Raw genomic sequence first — 19527 nt, forward strand, 5'->3', positions numbered from 1 at the left:
TTGGGGGTGTGGCTATGGTTGCTTCCTTGGGGGTGTGGCTATGGCTGCTTCCTTGGGGGTGTGGCTATGGCTGCTTCCTTGGGGGTGTGACTATGCCTGCTTCCTTGGGGGCGTGGCTTTGGATGCTTCCTTGGAAGTGTGGCTATTGCTGCTTCCTTGGGGGCGTGGCTTTGGATGCTTTCTTGGAAGTGTGGCTATGGCTGCTTCTTTGGGGGTGTGGCTATGGCTGCTTCCTTGGGGGTGTGGCTATGGCTGCTTCCTTGGGGGTGTGGCTATGGCTGCTTCCTTGGGGGTGTGACTATGCCTGCTTCCTTGGGGGCGTGGCTTTGGATGCTTCCTTGGAAGTGTGGCTATTGCTGCTTCCTTGGGGGCGTGGCTATGGCTGCTCCTTGGGGGCGTGGCTTTGGATGCTTCCTTGGGGGCGTGGCTTTGGATGCTTCCTTGGAAGTGTGGCTATGGCGGCTTCCTTGGGGGTGTGGCTATGAGGGCTATCATGACGAACTCCTGCACTCCAAATTTTGCCACTACACCTTTGGACCCAGCCCTTTTCATAGAAGCCCCGTCCTGACTGGAAGGAGGCGTGTTCAGTGCGCAGAAGGCACCCTCTACTGGGAGTGGCTAGTCTGGGCTCCAAGCACCCTACGTTATTTTCCTTTCCTTCAACAGCGGCCTCCAAGTGCTGCCGACCACAGGCCTCACGCAGCTCTTCCATCCTTTCCTCCTTGATGCCTTGTTTTCCTGATCAGAAAAAAAAAGGCAGAAGAAGTGTGGGGAAAACGCAGCCAGGTCATAATATGAAAGCCACCCCCCCCCACCCCCCCAAAAGCCCCTGAAAGAGGCAGGAGAACGGCCTCGCCCAGAAGCCGTTTTCCCCCACGGCAGCGAAACCCAAGCCCTTCTTTTTGTGCGGACTGGCAGGCAGAAGCAGTGGGGTTCAGGGCGGTGGAGTCATTTTGGAGGAATGTCTGGGAAGGACTCCGGAGTCCTCTTCCTAAAGCTCCTTCTCGGCAACTTCAGAGATCTGGTTCAGCGCGCTCTTGTTCGCCTTCGCCTCCTCCCCGACCTCTAGCAATTTCTTCGCTTTCCTCGGCGAGTGGCACTCCGGGAACTCCTCCACCGGGAACGCCTTGGCGGCGTCTTCCGCTTCCCTGGTCTTCTCTTTCTTCTTCGCCGACTTGCGCACCGCCTTCATCTGCTTGGGCGCCGTGACCCACTCCTCCACCACCTCGGACGCTGTGACCGTCGCTCCGCCCGCGTCCCCCGGCTCCGTCGGCGTCTCCCGCGGGCCTGTCTGGCAATCCTCCGTCTCCGTTGCCGAGGGCCGGAAAGGCCCCACGATCCAGTTCAGGGGCGTGTTTTGCACGATGTAGTCCACCAGCGTGTCCAGGGCTTCGTGGACCTGGGCGATTTTGGCGTTGCTCTGAGCCAGGACGCCGGAAGGCAGGTCCTGGATGGACGAAACGGAAGAGAAGGAGGCGTGGAGCTGGCGGACGTTGGAGATGGCTTTGTCCATCCTTTTGTGGAGGTGGCTGGGCAACCCCCCGATCCTTGATACCAGCTGCACGTAGGCCGGAGCCAGGTCTTCAGTGATGGTGCGAAGCATAGCGAGGGCGCGCGATTCCACCTGCAGAGACAACGCAAAATCACCACTGCTACTACTGCTATTGCTATTATTATAAATAGACAATGCTGCCGCCTGGTTTTTGGAGGGAACGTTAAGTCCCCCGTTTTTTTTCGGACTCATCCTCAAGCCGACAGACACAGATAAGGTTCACAGGAACCAACGCTGGGTCCAAATGGAATCGCTGAGTTAATTAAAATCTTTTGTATTTGAGGCTAGAATGCTGTAAATATATATATATATCCCACTGACGAAGACCCTGTGGGTCGAAACGCATTTGGGATAGCGGTATGTTTTCTGTTCGTGGACGATTTAGTTTGCATTTCAATTTTATGCGTTTGTTAAAGTCTTAAATATTTATATTACTGTGGTAAGAGCAGGAAGAGTCATAGAATAGTAGAGTTGGAAGGGGCCTCTAAGGCCATCAAGTCCAACCCACTGTTCAATGCAGGATTCCACCTTAAAGACCGGTTCTGTCTTTGGAGGAAGTTCATTGCCCAGCTGAGAGTCAATTTTGAGATGGAGAAGTGGGGTAAGATTCCCAAAACGCGTTTATTTGATGCAATTGCCTCAGGCCCATACCAGCAAGGGCGTATGAGCCCCGTTCTGTGGTTACAATGGTTATTTTATGCACATTTGATCTTTCAAGGCTCAACCTTCTTGATATTCTTTTCAAGGCATGGCGGTGTGCCAAGTTTTATCAGTAGGAACGATACTCCTAGTTTTTGCTGACGTCTGCGTCGTTCAAGGACTTCGTACATTTCCCACGTTACCCAGTGTTTCTTAATACTTTTCCATGGGTTAGTTGTTTTGTTTTAGTATGTATAGCTCCATTTGAAATTAAAATTACGCAATGCGTTTTAACGTCAAACTAACACGGAGGTGCACATGCCCCTCCGATCCCCTTAACGTGCGTGCCAGATTACAGGTGTCTCGGTTTCACGGCCTGGTGCTGGCGGGCGGACAGACAGACGCACCCCTTTTTTTATTATTAAAGATGGCGGCCTTCCTGTAGGACTGCTTTTGAAGACTACAGGGGCGAGGGCTTACCTCTGGCGGTGTGTCTCCTCCTGTGTCCTGACTCTTTCCCGGCTCTGTCTGGAACCACTCAGACAGGAGTTGGTTAAGTTTCTGCTGAGCCTCCTGAAATCTCTGCCCCACACCTTCCTTGAGGTGTTCAACCTGCGAAGGGGGGGTGGGGGTGGAGGTGGGGAGGAAGCAAAAGAGTGTGGGAAAACAACCAACCATTTCTGCAACGGCACTGGTTTACTTTTGCATTTATTGATTATTTATTTATTTATTTGAAAACTTAGGCCGTGTCTACAGCAGCCCGAAAATCCAGGCTGGTCATGGCCGAATCCCTGTGCGTCTAAATCAGTGGTTCCCAAAATGGGTGATACTGCCCCCTTTGGGGTGGTGGGATTGCATTGGGGGGCGCTAAGAGGCAAGGGGGCGGCAGGGGGGCACTCGAGAGGTGTTTTTTTCCGAGAAGCGCCTCTCCAGAAGGTCTTAAAACCCGGGGACATTTTTATGGGAGAAGGTAGTTTGGTCCCAAGCCATATAGGGGAAGAATCCACACATGTATTAATACCGTTTAAGAAGAGTCCTTTTAACGGTGAGTTGAAATGTTTCAAAAGCACCAAAACGCTAATGAAGAGACATACCCTGCTTGGTGTGCCCCGCCATGCTGGCTGCAAAACAGAGGTGCTCTCTCTATGGCGGGTGCTTCCCATTTAGAGGGGCCAATTGAGCTACAAAATGACATTGAGCTGAAGCCAAAGTTTAAGGAATCGTACCAGGAGTTTTGGTTACAGAAGGAAATTTCTGATCACTACCCTGCACTATGGAGAGTGATTCAGAAGCTCCTGGTTGCATTTCCATCATCATATTTGGTGGGATGTGGTTTTAGCGTGGTCTCCCTACTTCTCTCCAAGCAAAGAAATCGACTCCAGATTACTAAACGTGGTGATTTAAGACTCATGTTAAGTGACTTGAAACCAGACATTGGGAAACTGGTATCACTTCATCAAGCCCATCCATCACATTAAGAACTTACAGAATAGTGAGGTACTCTCTACCCTAGTTACTAAATGTGATATCTAATATTCTTGCTAAATGCCTATCAGACTTTGAAAAGATGATATCACTGGATCAAGTTCATCAATTATGTTTAATTGAACAAACTAAAAAAAATGTAATTGGGAGAGCCCACAACCTCCCTAGGGAACTGATTCCATTGTCGTACTGCTCTTACAGTCAGGAAGTTTTTCCTGATGTCCAGCTGGAATCTGGCTTCCTTTAACTTGAGCCCGTTCTTCCGTGTCCTGCACTCTGGGAGGATCGAGAAGAGATCCTGGCCCTCCTGTGTGACAACCTTTCAAGTATTTGAAGAGTGCTCTCATGTCTCCCCTCAATCTTCTCTTCTCCGGGCTAAATGTCCTCTTCTGCAGGCTAAGCGTCCCCAACTCTTTCTGCCATTACTCACAGGAGTTGGTCTCTAGACCCCTCACCAACCTGGTCACTCTCCCCTGGCCACTCTTCAGTGTCCTCAAAATGATTTCCCAAATGGTTGGCCACTGTGTGAACATGACGTTGGACTACATAGGCCTTTCATCTGATCCAGCAGGGCTCTTCTGATGCTTTTATGTGCAAAACGGGGCACATGGTCACATAACCGGGGCGCATGCTAGGACTGCACGAATTGGCGAAGAAGCCGGACTTACCAGGTTGATGACTAACTGGAGCTGGGACAGTATATTCTGAGTGTTTTCCTTTATGAGCAGGAGCCTGTCCAGAGAATGCAGGTAGGCCCGGTGGCGGATTTTACTAGAGAGGGAACCCAGGCGGACAAAATAACTCTGGTTTTGCTGCTGCTCGTCGACGGAAGCTGGGCTGCCGGCCTGGACCTCCGCGGCCAGCTTAACTGAGGGAAAAGTTGACAACAGGAGAGCGTAAGCCAGTGTTCCCCTGACAGATTCTCCCAAATTGTATTTAAAAACAAAAACGAAAGTGGTGCTATGGGCGGCGTTGAAGGGCTTGGATTAATCTGGTTGGAGAAAGGGGCGGAGAGAATCACCCCCGACGTGTACCGTGCAGTAGAGGTTGGGGTGCAAAAGGTGTAGCCCGTGGGCCGCCTGTGGCCCGCCAAACGATTTCTGACAGTCTGCCAGACATTTGGTTATCTCCAATGAGAGATGGAGATAACCAAAGGAATCCCTTCTCTCTGATTCCTGACCGGTCATGTTAGGGGGCACTAGGAGCATGAGGAGTTTCCAGCCCCCTCCTTTACTCAGTGACCCCCCCCCCCCCCAGTAGGTGTCTGTGCATCTCCCTACTCAGTGCCCCCTGGACACCCCCCCCACCCCACAAAACCAGCTTTCACACACGAGGCCAACATAGTTGCGACCCCCTGGTACTATAGGCGATCTCTACCATTACTTTGTTATATTGTGTTCATGTAAAACTTGAGGATTTAAGAAAGGAAGGAAGGAAGTACAAGAGATGTAAAAACTTCTATGTCGTTGGTGAGTTGATATTTTAAATATAAATTTCACATTGTCGTCATGATGGTAAGTTTGGGTGTGTTTGGGATGGGGTTTTTTTCTAACCAAGTGTTGCAGTGTGTAGCTCTCCTGTTCAGGGTTCCAGCCAGCCAGGCCCTCCTGCAGGCAACTCCATTGCATTCCCTCTTCTACCCAGTTTTCTGTCGCTGATTCATACTGTCAGTCCTCCTCACTAGGCTGTTTTGAGGGTCCCATCTGCCACTTAGTGTTTCTTTCCCCTAAAGATTATTTGTAGCCCTGCAAACGCTGGTTTAAATAATCCCCAAAGCCTTTCTCGTACTGGTTTGGATCCTTCATTATCCGCACTTGCAGAATTGAGATAGCTATTAGAAGGGCCCTTGCTAGACACTGAAATGATTCAGGGGCCACGCCCATAGGGTATGAATTTGCATAAAGTTTGCATGTGCCACTTCATACCTATAGATTTCATATTTAGGGAGAAATAATAACTCGGATTTATTTAAATGGCAAAGCCAGGCACTTAATTGCTCATCCAAATGGTCTCAAATAAAATAAAGTTTTCCATTAATTTATAGCCCACCCCAAATCAGTCGTTCCTCTGCGGTTAAAATTAATTTGTGGGGGGGGGGAATGCAAAAAATAGTGGTTGGTAGATTCCCCCAGCTCTCAGGCACGCCTAAAAATAGCAACATCAGAGCTTCAAAAAATTGACAGGAGTGCCAACCCAAACGCAAACCAAGAGGGGGTGGATCAGCCCAATTAATTTCCCAATTCCCACCCAGATCCTGCTCCAAATTTTAATGAACCCCCTGCAATTAATTAATGAATCCCTGGGGAACATGGGTGGATGGGTGCTGTTGCATCATGTTCTGCTTGTTCATCCCTGGCCGACGGCTGGTTGGCCCCTGTGTGAACAGAGAGTTGGACTAGATGGACCCTCGGTCTGATCCAGCATCAGGGCTCTTCATAGAATCATAGAATAGCAGAGTTGGAAGGGGCCTACAAGGCCATCTAGTCCAACCCCCTGCTCAAGGCAGGAATCCACCCTCAAGCATCCTTGACAGATGGTTGTCCAGCTGCCTCTTGAAGGCCTCTAGTAAGAGCTCACCACCTCCCTAGATCATAGAATCATAGAATAGCAGAGTTGGAAGGGGCCTACAAGGCCATCTAGTCCAACCCCCTGCTCAAGGCAGGAATCCACCCTTCTGATGTCCTTGATATTCTTGATATTGATGCAATTAAAGCTTCCAAATTCTCCAATATTTATCCATTCATAAAATTAAACCACAGAGAAGAAAAATGCCTAATTGAAATTACGAATCCAGTCTTGCGCAAAGCTCTTACAAGCCTGGGAATGCAGACCATGCAGACGAATTGTAGAGAAGGAAGATTTAATAATATATCCAGAGATCAAAGAATTTGCTGTTGTGGAGAACAAGAGGTGGAGGACTCTGTTCACTATGTATTATACTGCAGATTATACAATGGCCCTAGGAATAAATATTTAGCTAGGTATTTGGCCCCTATGGTGCATTTAACAGACCAAACGAAATTAGGTTACCGACTAACGGCAGAGAAATCGACCCTACTGAATTTGGCCTATTTTGTAGTAAGAGCTGCAAAAATTAGGAAGGAACACGTTCAGGTGGATGATTGTAAACAATAGATATACCATAGATATACAGAGTACAATGAGAAATTTTGTGAACCGCCCAGAGAGCTCCGGCTATTGGGCGGTATAGAAATGTAATAAATAAATAAAATAAATAAATAAAACAAATAAATTGGGATGTGTTTACTGTAGAAGATGTGTGCTGATGGGATTAATTGCTGTCCAGAGTTCGGCTCATTTTAATTTTTTATGTAATAATGTGTGTGATAATATGTGTTCGGCTAAAACCCATTCAGGGTAGCCGTGAATAAGATTTGTATTTGTAATTAATTAATTAATCCTGAACCAAATTGTAATGAATCCCCCTTCAATAAATTACCCCACACTGAATAATGAAAAAAGTGAACTTATAAAAAAATATATATGTTGCAGCATCAAAATCCATTCTTACCCAGTTCTTCCTCTGTCATAGGAAGGTAGTGATCCACCAACTCTTCTGTCTTATTCAACATGGCGCCCATCCCAGTTGTCAACGCCTCTCTGATGAGACTGGTCATCTCGCGACCTTCCTGGACAGCCCCGCAATTCTGCACTTGACCGGTCAGGACGAGATCCTTTGTCCCGTGGGCAGCTTGGAGGGCGGTGTTGACCGTGGAGTTAACCACCGCTTTGGTCAAGACAACGGTGTCTTGAGCCGTCCCTTTGCCCAGGTTGACGACGTCAGCCACCCTGTGAGACACTAGCACCTTGGCATCGTTGGCGGCGTTCACGGCGGTGTTGACGGTGGTGTCCACCACCGACTTGGTCAAGGTGAGGCTGTCCTGGACAATATCTTTGGTGAGATCTATTGCTTCAGTCACTCTGCTTGTCACGATTTTTTGGGCGCCGGTGGCGGCGTCCAAGGCTGTGTTGACTGTGGAACTAACCACCGATTTGGTCAAGGTGACGCCGTCTTCAATGATCTAGAAGAAGGTGGAGGAGGAAAACCAATAGGCAACAGAAAGTAATTGAGGTGGCAGGCAAAGGGAAGGAAAGGAAAGGAACCTCTCGTGCAAGCACTGAGTCATTACTGACTCTTGGAGGGATGACGTTTTCTTGGCAGGCCTTATAGCGGGGTGGTTCGCCGTTGCCTTCCCCGGCCGTGATTCCCTTTCCCCCAGCTCACTGGGTACTCATTTTACCGACCTCGGGAGGATGGAAGGCTGAGTCGACCCGAGCCGGCTGCCTGAAACCAGCTTCCGCTGGGAACGAACTCAGGCCGTGGGGAGAGTTTCGGCTGCAGAAACTGCTGCTTTACCGCTCTGCGCCACACGAGGCTCTTGGCAGGCAAAGACATAGTTAAATTATGGAACTCACTACCACAAGATGTAGTGACGGCCACCCATTTGGATGGCTTTAAAAGGGGGTTGGATCAATTCCTGGAGGAGGAGGAGGAGGAGGAGGTGATCCATGGCTACTAGCCCTGATGGTTGTGTGCTATCTCCAGTATCCAAGGCAGTAAGCGTGTGTGCCCCAGTTGCTGGGGAACATGGGTGGGGGGGGGTTCTGTTGCACCATGTCTTGCTTGTTCATCGCTGGTCGATGGCTGGTTGGCCACTGTGTGAACAGAGTGCTGGACTAGATGGACCCTGGGTCTGACCCCGCAGATTTTCTTATGTAAAGACCATACAGCACTGTCCCTTAAGGCTGTGTGGAACAGGAACAGGCTCTTACCTCCCTGCTGTTGTTGTGCAAGAAATCTGTGTGTGTGGTATGAAAGATGGTGGGATTCAGGGGCTGCAATCCAGCGGTGGGCGGAGCTGAACGCAACGGGGGCGGGGCTAACCAAAAGAGGGTGGGGCCAAAATACAGAATATACCGGCCTATCGTAGCTTGAAGCTCTTATTGCCAGTAACTCAGTTTTAGACCCTAGACCCATTAACAGCAATGGGGCAAGTCAGTCACGGCTACGCAACACCCCGTTGATTTCAATGGGTTTACTCTAAGCATGATGAGGAGCGGATCCTACCCCATTTTCGTAAACCGCCCAGAGAGCTTCGGCTATTGGGCGGTATAAAAATGCAATAAATAAATAAATAAATAAATAAATAAACTTCTTCATTTTTATTTTTTTATTGCATTTTTGTACTGTGTAATAGCTGAGAATCTCTGAGTGGAGATATATATATATATATATACATACATGATTGGGCTACCTAACAAAGGCTGAAATTCTCTACGCAGTTCACTGGGAGTAAGCCCCATAAAACTCAACGGGACCTACTTCTGAGTAGACACGCAAAGGATTGCACTGTAAACATAAGAACATCAGAAGAGCCCTGATGCCGGATCAGACCCAGGGCCCATCTAGTCCAGCACTGTGTTCACGCAGTGGCCCACCAGCCATCAACAAGGAAACCCCAGGCTGGGGCATTCTGGGAGATGCAGTCCAACACATCTGGAGCGCCCCAGGTTGAGGAAGGCTGCACTGGAAGAATACAGGTGCAAAAGCACCCTCCCACCCATGTTCCCCAGCAACTGGTGCACACAGGCTTACTGCCTCGGATACTGGAGGTTGAACGTAGCCATCAGGATAGCCTCCTCCTCCAGGAATTTTTCCAACCCTCTTTTAAAGAATAGAATAGAATATTTATTCTTACTCACCTCTCTCTGTGGATCGAGGCAGGGGACAACATTAAATACAACATCACAATAAAATGCATAAAACTGGTTAAAAACATATAAAACGAATACAAAATTAAAATAACAACTGGGCGTGTTAAAGCTATCCAACACCCCTCCTTTAAACACACAATTAAGCATTTCTGCTGAGAAATGTCTAGCTAAGGTGCGCTTACCTCATAACTCTGTTGATGAAGGCATGGAAGGATTTCTTCCAGTTTATCCAGTTTCTTGGAGGCAAAGTTATTCACGGTGTTAACTAGCCAGAAGTAAACAAGACAGATTTTAAAGCTCCTGGCCTGTCTCTCACAAATTATTTCATTCATAAATCATTTAGGGTGACCCTATGAAAAGGAGGACAGGGCTCCTGTATCTTTAACGGTTGTATTGAAAAGGGAATTTCAGCAGGTGTCCTTTGTATGCATGCAGCACCTGGTGAAATTCCCTCTTCATCACAATAGTTAAAACTGCAAGAGCCCTGCCCTCTTTTAAATCTGGTCACTCTAGTATAGCTCCTGCAGCTTTAACTGTTGTGATGAAGAGGGAATTTCACCAAGTTCTCCATATATACAAAGGACACCTTCTGAAATTCCCTTTTCTATGCAACTGTTAAAGATACAGGAACCCTGTCCTCCTTTTCATACGGTCACCCTAGACCGTGCCCAGGAAGATTCCCACGGGCCCATTGGTGCCCATAGGTAGGGTGACCCTATGAAAAGGAGGTATCTTTAACAGTTGCATAGAAAAGGGGATTTCAGCAGGTGTCATTTGTATATATGGAGAACCTGGTGAAATTCCCTCTTCGTCACAACAGTTGAAGTGCAGGAGCTATACTAGAGTGACCAGATTTAAAAGAGGGCAGCTTTCACTGTTGTGATGAAGAGGGAATTTCACCAGGTTCTCCATATATACAAATGACACCTGCTGAAATCCCCTTTTCTATGCAACTGTTAAAGATACAGGAGCCCGGTCCTCCTTTTCATAGGGTCACCCTATACAAGGTGGAACATTTTTTAAAAAAAGTAATAACTGTCATTTATTTGATATTGCTTCTTTTAATCACTTATATCCCACCTTTTTCATATAAAAAGACACGAACACAGCTCACGGAATAAAACTAACAAAACTAAGAATAAAACCATGTTGGAAACAGTACTGAGTAGTTCAAAAGCACGTTTGGCATAAAATGGAATATATGAACGGCCTTAAACTTGGGGGCCTTTTACTCAGTGAGTGGCAGGTGTAAAGGCATAGCCCTACATGCACGTTTGCAAATATCTTGTCTCAGCCCTGAGGTCTAGAAACCTGAGCAGTCTTCGGAATGAGCACCGGGTCTCAGCGCCCAACATTTATTGATTTGTTTATTTATTTTTTGCATTTTTATACCGCCCAATAGCCGAAGCTCTCTGGGCGGTTTACAAAAAATTAAAACCACAAAAACCATTCAAAATATAAAATGAACCGTATAAAAGCATAGTCTAAAATAAAATCTCAAAACACAACCAGGATAAAACCGGGCCGCAATGCAGAAATTCAGACAGATTTAAAATGCAAATTGTAAACAGCAAAGTTAAAATTAAGTGGCTAGACTGTTAAAATGCCGAGAAAATAAAAAGGTCTTCACCTGGCGTCTAAAAGCATATAATGTAGGTGCCAAGCGAACCTCCTTAGGGAGCTCATTCCCCAGCCGGGGTGCCACAGCAGAGAAGGCCCTGCTCCTGGTAGCCGCCTGCCTCACTTCCTTTGGCAGGGGCTCGCGGAGAAGGACCCCTGAGGATGAGGGTCCGGGCAGGTACATATGGGAGGAGGCGTTCCTTCAGATAACCTGGCCCCAAGCCATTTAGGGCTTTAAATGTTCATACCAGCACTTTGAATCGGGCCCGGAACTGGACTGGCAGCCAATGAAGCTGGAAAAGGACTGGCGTGATGTGGTCTCGTTGCTCAGTCCCTGTTAGTAAACGGGCTGCCCTATTTTGTACCAGTGGAAGTTTCCGGACCGTTTTCAAAGGCAGCCCCACGTATAACGCATTGCAGTAATCCAGACACTGGACGCTGAGAGCCACGTTTTGAGCGGAATGCCAGAGGCATGAGGCATTCCACTAAAGGCGTTTCCCCGTTCTCCTGTCCCACCTCTCCCCTCACGAGTGGCAGCATTTCTGTACTCACCCTGGGGCCCAAGATAGCTGAGAACCGGTCGGACACCCCCGGCCACGCTCCCGACCACCACGGCTGCGACCACCTCCACCACGTTGAAGGTGCTTTTGATGAGTGGGTGGTTCTCTTTGACGTAGTTGTACATGGAGGCGCAAATGTCGTACGCGGAACTGATCAAAGGGAGGTTGGTTACTCTGGTCACAACGCTCTGAGGAGAACGGAGAAGAGAAAGTATTTCAGGCTCAGCCAGGACACGATCCACGAGGCGGGTAAGGAATAAATTGATGATGATGATGATGCCTGTGACTGTTTCCCAATTTCAATTTTTCACTTTTTAAAATTCTGTTTCATTTTGGAACTTGAGTGTCCAGGGATTTCTGACTCTTTACAATATGCTGTTGCAGACGCAGCGACCGGAACGGAACACGGCGTTCCAGGAGCGGACGCCCCACAGGTTTGTGCAACGGTTCGTTCATTTCCAAAAATGGGGCGTGAACTGTCCACTTCCCCGTGAGTTGTGTGCGCCCCCCACCCGGGTGAAATTTGCCCGTTGGGCTGCCCTTAACAACTCCCCAAATCCAACCTGCCTCCTGGCAGAGTATCAGGGTTTAGCCCAGCCAGGCCAGAAACCTGAGGTCTCCTGTGCCTCTTCGCTGAAGCGACAACTCTCCTAGACAGGGGTGGTGCAAAGGGCAGGTGTGTGTGGGTACCTGCCTCTCACCCTGGCCCAGACAACAGGGGTGCAGAGAAGGAAGAGCAGGTCTCCTTGCTCCCCAGTTTTCTGTATGTCAAGCAAGCAAGAAGGAGCCATGTTGAGGAAGAGGAGGAGGAGGAAGAACAGATGGTGACAATGGCGTTGTGGAGTTCTACAGGCATAGCACCATCTCTGCTTCAGGGCCATATTTATACTGCATGGTCGCAAGTGCATAGATCCAGTGTGGTGTAGTGGTTGGACTGGGAGTCGGGACATCCCGGTTCTAGTCCCCATTCAGCCATGGAAGCCCACTGGGTGACTGGGCCAGTCACACACTCTCAGCCCAACCTCTACCTCACAGGGTTGTTGTTGTGAGGATAAAATGGGGAAGAGGAGGATTATGTACACCTCATTGGGCTCCTTAGAAGGGGAAAGGTGTGCTGGTATTAACATTTAAAGCCCTAAACGGTTTGGGGCCAGGTTATTTGAAGGAACGCCTCCTCCCATATGTACCTGCCCGACTTTGAGATCATCCACAGGGGCCCTTCTCTGTGAGCCCCTGCCAAGGGAAGTGAGGCAGGTTTCTATTAGGAGCAGGGCCTTCTCCGCTGTGGCACCCCGGTTGTGGAACGAGCTCCCCAGAGAGGTCCGCCTGGCGCCTACACTGTACTCCTTTCGTCGCCAGCTGAAGACCTTTTTATTCTCTCAGTATTTTAACACTTAATTTTTAACTTAAATTTAAATTTTATTCTTCTAATTCTGTATTTTAATCTTATATCAATTTCTGCTGCGTGGTTTTATCCTGGTTGTGCTTTTTATACTGTATTTTGTAATTGTGCTTTTAACCTGTTGGTTGTTTTATGATGGCTTTAATTTTTGTGAACCGCCCAGAGAGCTTCGGCTATTGGGCGGTATAGAAATGTAATAAATAAAATAATAAAATAAATAAAATTAAATGCCATAATATATAAATAAATAAATAAATCTCTACCTACCTCTGTCGTTGGAGCCTCAGGGCTGTCTTCTTTAACATCCGTGGCCATGGCGAAGTCCAGCACAACTGTAGAGGGAGCCAAAACCCAGGAAAACGGATTAGCAAAGGGCGGTTTCAGCCCAAAGCTGCTGGATTGCAACTTCTCACGGAATTCGGTTGTATCTCCTTTGGCCTGAATCAAGGTAATGGCTTTTTATCACATGATGTGGGTTCATTCGTTTACCAATGCCAGAATGTCTGTGTCATCGTCAACACACTGCTTCTTGAATTGTCACTGTGCTTATTTAGATATAGTTAAACTTCACCGTCACCGTCTGTACTTTTGGCATTTCCTTGGAAAGGGTGGAATGCAAAGCAGGAATGCTTCAGCGTTTTGTCACGGGCCACATTTATCCTGGGCAGTGGCCACTGATCCATATGGATCTGGCTAATCCATTTCTACACTTGTCTAAGCCCGTGGGCTGTCATACCTCCAGATTTTGGGCTCCTCTAAATGAGTGATTTATTGCATGCCCACGATTGGCCACTCACGGAAGTTTGTGGGTCCATTATACGATGGCGTCAACGACCAGGACTTCTCCCATACTATCCCTTGGAAATCCTGCTATTAAAAGAACCACGTTTAATGTGGTAATAATCCGGGGGGAAAGCAGGGACTTCTGCTTCTAGATGGCGCTGTCTCAAGAACTGAATGGAGTATGCTTAGAGGGGAAGTATTCAAAGCACATGGTTGCCCCTCGCCGCCCGTGTAATGCAGCCCAGAACAATCGCTCAAAAGAAACAGGCAGCACAAAGCCCAGGGTAAGCAACACGATTTCCCCTTAATGCAGAGGCGATCTTTATCTTCGAAAACAGAACCTCGCTTGGCTATAGACACCTGAAAACCTACGGGAAAGGGACCAGGGAGAGGATTATGGATTTATGCGGCACGTAAAAGGGTTGCACCATGGCCTAAATCGCCCACACACACAGGGAAAGGCATCCTGTTTTGCAGCATGCTTGCACTCCAAGGATGTCATGAGGTTGCAAAGTATACGTTTATTTTTGTAGTGGTCAATGACTGCAGGTCTGGCGCTCCGTGGGAGGACACCGGTTTGGCACGTCGAAAGAGCTGGGTTCTTCCTTCAACCTGGCGCCATCCGGATGTGTTGGACTACAACCCCCATCATGCCGGCTGGGGTTTGAGGGAGTTGTAGTCCGACACATTTATTGTGGGGGAAACTTGGAGAAGGCTGGAACAGACAATAGAACAGAGATGGGCAATTTGGAGTAGGTCAACCTGTCTGGAGGATTTACCATGGTAATTGTAGTCCAAAGCCTCTGGAAGGCACCAGGTCGCCTACCCCTGAACGAGGATGAATGTGTCACCATGGGCAGGTCTGATCTTCCCAGGAACGGGCATAACTGATTTCATTTATTTCAGGCTGTTTATATCCCGTTTCCCCTTTTTCAAAATCCCGGAGTGGCTTATAACAAGACACGTCATAGAGAACACCTTCGTTCCTATGGGATGGCAATGCGTGCAGCGAAGAAAGCTTTCTTCTCGGCCCGCATCGCGTCTGCGAATTCGCGTCCAGCAGAACTGTTCAGGGTGGTGAGGGGCACCTAACCCAGGCACCTCCTCCCCTGAACCCAGTTTTAGAGCCTTCGGTAGTTTGCTGTGACGCAATTAACGCTCATTTCACAGATAAAATCTCTCGGATAAGAGCCAATTTAGACGCTGTTGTTATAACAGAAGCTGAAGCTGAGGTGTCCAGCAACCCTGTGAGTAGGATTACACTGGATCAGTTTCAGTCGGTGAATACTGAGGATGTGGACAAGCTGTTTGGACGAGTAAGGAGGAGCAACTTTTCCTCTTGATTCCTGTCCTTCTTGGCTGGTCGCCCAGGAGGCGAAGCAGTTAGTCTACAACTACAAAATATTATTAATGCATCTCTCAGGGAGGGGAGTTTTCCATCATGTTTAAAAGAAGCAGTTGCCTTCCAATTCCAAGCAGTTTTGGATGATACAAATTTTCTAGACCCATTTCAAACCAGCTCTAGGGTGGGATACAGAGTTGAGACAGCTATGGTTGCCTTAGCGGATGATCTACGCCTGAATATTGACAGGGGGAGCGTGTCCCTGCTGGTACTTTTGGACCTCTCAGCGGCTTTCGATACCATCGACCAGGGCATCCTTCTGGAACGCCTGAGGGGTTTGGGAATCGGGGGCGCTGTGCTGCAGTGGTTCCGGTTCTACCTCTCAGGTAGATTCCGGATGGTGATGCTGGGGGATAGCTGCTCCTCAAAAGAGGAGCTGTTGTATGGAGTACCACAAGGTGCCATCCTATCCCCAATGCTGTTTAACATCTACATGAAACCACTGGGAGAGATCACCCGGAGGCATGGGGCGGGGTGCTATCAGTATGCTGATGACACCCAAATATATTTCTCTATGCCTTCAATAACAGCATCAGCTAAGGATAGTGTGTCTCCTCTGAATGGATGCTTGGAGGCGGTAATGGGCTGGAGGAGGAAAAGCAAACTGAAGCTGAATCCAGGCAAAACAGAGGTGCTTGCTGTCAAGGGCTCTGACCTAGGTTCGGAGGTGTGTCAGCCAGTTCTGGATGGGGCTACACTCCCCCTGAAAGACTGGGTTCGCAGTTTGGGGGGTGCTCCTGGATCCGTCACTCCAAATGACAGCCCGGATGGATGCGACGGCCAGGAGTGCCTGCTATCAGCTTCGGCTGATACGCCAGCTGCGCCCCTTCTTAGAGTCGGAAGACCTGAAGACGGTCGTGCACGCGCTGGTAACCTCAAGGCTTGACTTCTGCAATGCGCTCTACATAGGGCTACCGTTGTACCTAGTTCGGAAACTTCAACTAGTTCAAAATACGGCAGCCAGGTCGGTCACCGGTACATCTAGGGGTGAGCATATTACCCCAACATTAAAATCACTCCACTGGCTGCCAATTTTGAATCTGAGGCACGTATTCAACAAATCCTCCCCTTTCCTCCCCCACAAGCATTGTGACATTGTTCTGCTATTCTGACTCTGATGAAGCATTTGCGAAACAGGCAGGGTGGGGGGAAGCCGGAGGCCTGTAATTGCTCAGTTATTGCAAACTATTCAGTTAATCCTTCAGTCTTTGTAAACTATTTATGCTCGGTTATTGTAAACAACTTGTTTAGTTTCTGCAAACCATTATTATATTCTTGCGCTTGGTGTGTGAGACGGCACAATTAATACGTTCACATAAAATGTTTGTTTACCTCGGTTCTTTTGACATCATTTCGTATTTTAGCAGTTGTGTGCTGGTTAGCATTCTTCTATTTCCACAAGGCTTTGGAGGACCACAGCTCCCATCATCCCTGTGCTAGCTGGGGCGGATGGGAGCCCAGCCAGAAGGACTTCTTCACGCAGTGCAGAGTTAAACTGCAAGACTCATTGCCACAAGGCCACTAGGCCTGATGGCTCCAGGATCAGAGAAAGTAAGCATATATACACCAGTTGCTGGGGAACATGGGAGGGAGGGTGCTATTGCACCCATGCCCTGTTTGTGGGTCCCTGGTCAACAGCAGTGAACAGAGTGCTGGACTGGATGGACCCTTGGCCTGGTCCAGCATGGCATTTCTTATGTTTCTACCGTCTTACGATCTGCAGGGTGTTGCTAACCATTGGGCAGCACCGTCTTACACCCAGTGTGGTGTAAGAGCCAGTGTGGTGTAGTTAGTGGCTAAAGTGTCGGACTGGGAGTCGGGAGATCCGGGTTCAAGTCCCCCCCCTCGGCCGTGGAAACCCACTGGGTGGCTTTGGGCCAGTCAAAGACCCTCAGCCCAACCCGCCTCGCAGGGTTGTTGTTGTGAGGATAAAATGGAAGGATTATGTACGCTGCCTTCGGTTCCTCGGAGGAAAAAGAGGCGGGATATAAATGCAATAATAAATAAATAAATCTCTCATCATAGGAAAGAAACTTGCATTCCTCTCCCCCCCCCCCGCCCCGCCGACCAGGGTTTCTGTCCATCTTAGAAGCGCCACCCCTACTGCCCAACTTCATGCGTGGGCAGTCTGGGCAACCCAGGGGAATGCAAGAGCCGTATCGTGCAACCTTGTAATGGCTGGTGGTTGCCACAGCTATATTTAGCGTGACTCAAATGGGCGGACAGTTGGGAAAGATCTGGACCGAGCCTTAGCGGCACATGGCCAAGGACGCTTCGGATTCCCACACGGACCACACACCGTACCTGGACTTATACAACGGCGTGGAGAGGCTGCGGCACGCAAGCCTACAGGTATCCACCTTTACATTCACTCTCTTGCACACACAATAAAATAGCAACGGCCGGGAGAGACAGGTTGTCACAGATACAATCTTTGCAATAACCGGTTTTCAAAAGTACCAGGTAGCAGGTGAAGGAGAAGGCTGGGCGAGGAAGGCACCAGAAAAGCAATCCTGGATGAGGCCCAAGGCTATCTAGTCTGGCGTTCAGTTCCCATAGGGGCCAGCCAGACGCCCCACTGAAAGACTACCAAATTTATTATCGGCGTTTAGAGACTAAACTAAAAATACTTTAAATCCTTTTTTAAAATCCTTGAAATAAATACGTATATAAATAAACCAAAACCCACTTCTTCAGATGCGTGAAGTGTCAGCAGGTTTATATCTACACACGATGGGGAGAGAGAAAGAGGGGGGAAATGGGCGTACGCATGAGGCGCAACGGACAAAATACCAGCTGTGACGACGAAGTCAAAGCGTAAATAGAGGCGAAATAAGTACAGTGACCATTCGCAGAGCAGTGTGGATGACAACGAACAGCCTGGCGTCCGCGAGCTAGTTAACACCTGTAGTGGGGTGAAAACATGCTATCGGATTTAGGCGCTACCACTTAGAAGGCCCCGTGTCGTGTAGGACACTTGCCAAATATCAGAGGGAGGGGAGATGCGGTACAAGAATTCAGAAGGTGATCTAAGGGAGCCGTCATAAGAACATCAGAAGAGCCGTGAGGCTGGATCAGACCGAGGGTCCATCTGGTCCAGCACTCTGTTCACACACTGGCTGACCAGCCATCGGCCATGGTGCCAGCAGAATCGCTTACTGATTCTGAAATGTGACTTCATTATTTTTTTCCTTTTCCCTCCCCATCTGTTTTTCCTTGTGTGTTGTGTCTCCCACTCACATCTTGCTTGAGGGCCTCCATGGGTAGCTGGCCGGCCACTGTGTGAACAGGACGCTGGACTAGATCCAGCAGGGCTCCTCCTCTGCCCTTTTATTCCCTGCCGTGGGGTTCCCAAGCGGCCACCCATCCAGGAGTTGACCGGGCCTCCCAGCTTAGCTTCCCGTGCCATGCCGCCCCTTCCCCGGAACGATTCGATGTAGAGGAACTCTCAAATTCCCCAAGCGGGGTTTGAAAGGATTCTTCAAACACATGAGCTTCCATCTCATCCCGACACGATTCACGCCAGCTTTTCCTACCTGCGCTTTTCTCGTCTCCTCGTAATTCTTCTCCTGGCTCCGACGACAGAATCCTGTGCCGACTTGCTTCGCCTGCACCTGCTAATATAGGTAATTGCTAAGCATGTGATGGGTGGAAGAAGACCAAGGAATTATCTTTCTTTCCTCTGGCCAATGGGGAGGCGACAGGGAGGTGGCGGTTGCGAAAGCCGAAGGAAGGGCATGTTTCGAAACTGCCGACAGGCGTCTAACTTCTGTTGCTACCTGGATTCTGGGATTAGGTGAGAGCGGATATCTATCCCAGAAGCCTCCAGGAAAGGGAGGCCATGCGCAAAGCCAGAGCATGTCAGATGGAGGATGAATGGTTTGATTGGAGGCGGCAATCGTGAGGCTCAGAATATGTGTTTGATCGTTGTCACATTTATTATGGGTATGACACTTAGGTGTGCGCATGATGCACGCCAAGACACATCAACCTGGGAGAAAGGGACCCTGCTTTCCAGTTCTGGGCACCACAATTCAAGAAGGACGCAGACAAGCTGGAGCGTGTTCAGAGGAGGGCAACCAGGATGATCAGAGGTCTGGAAACAAAGCCCTATGAAGAGAGACTGAAGGAACTGGGCAGGTTTAGCCTGGAGAAGAGAAGACTGAGGGAAGACATGATAGCACTCTTCAAATACTTAAAAGGTTGTCACACAGAGGAGGGCCAGGATCTCTTCTCGATCCTCCCAGAGTGCAGGACACGGAATAACAGGCTCAAGTTAAAGGAAGCCAGATTCCAGCTGGACATCAGGAAAAACTTCCTGACTGTTAGAGCAGTGCGACGGTGGAAT

General features: G+C 48.8%; 1 protein-coding gene across 1 annotated transcript; it reads right to left on the minus strand.

Moving 5' to 3' along the window:
- Positions 1-991: 991 nt before the first annotated feature.
- On the minus strand, positions 992-13388 carry LOC134413182 (perilipin-3-like). The gene is made up of 7 exons (XM_063147310.1): positions 13262-13388; positions 11585-11780; positions 9595-9677; positions 7209-7719; positions 4345-4544; positions 2672-2803; positions 992-1624 (listed from the first exon to the last, which is right to left on the minus strand). The coding sequence occupies exons 1-7, from the start codon at positions 13307-13309 to the stop codon at positions 992-994; spliced, it is 1803 nt and encodes a 600-aa protein (XP_063003380.1). The 5' UTR covers positions 13310-13388.
- Positions 13389-19527: the final 6139 nt, after the last annotated feature.

The sequence above is a fragment of the Elgaria multicarinata genome, chromosome 23 (assembly GCF_023053635.1).
Source record: "Elgaria multicarinata webbii isolate HBS135686 ecotype San Diego chromosome 23, rElgMul1.1.pri, whole genome shotgun sequence".
Classification (NCBI taxonomy): Eukaryota; Metazoa; Chordata; class Lepidosauria; order Squamata; family Anguidae; genus Elgaria; species Elgaria multicarinata.

Coding starts and splice junctions, on each gene's coding strand:
- LOC134413182 (XM_063147310.1), bottom strand. CDS start 13,309: ATGGCCACGGATGTTAAAGAAGACAGCCCTGAGGCTCCAACGACAGAG. Junction 9,678..11,584: donor CAGCTATCTTGGGCCCCAGG/GTGAGTACAGAA, acceptor ACTTCTGGCTAG/TTAACACCGTGAATAACTTT. Junction 7,720..9,594: donor TTCATCAACAGAGTTATGAG/GTAAGCGCACCT, acceptor ACCTTCTTCTAG/ATCATTGAAGACGGCGTCAC.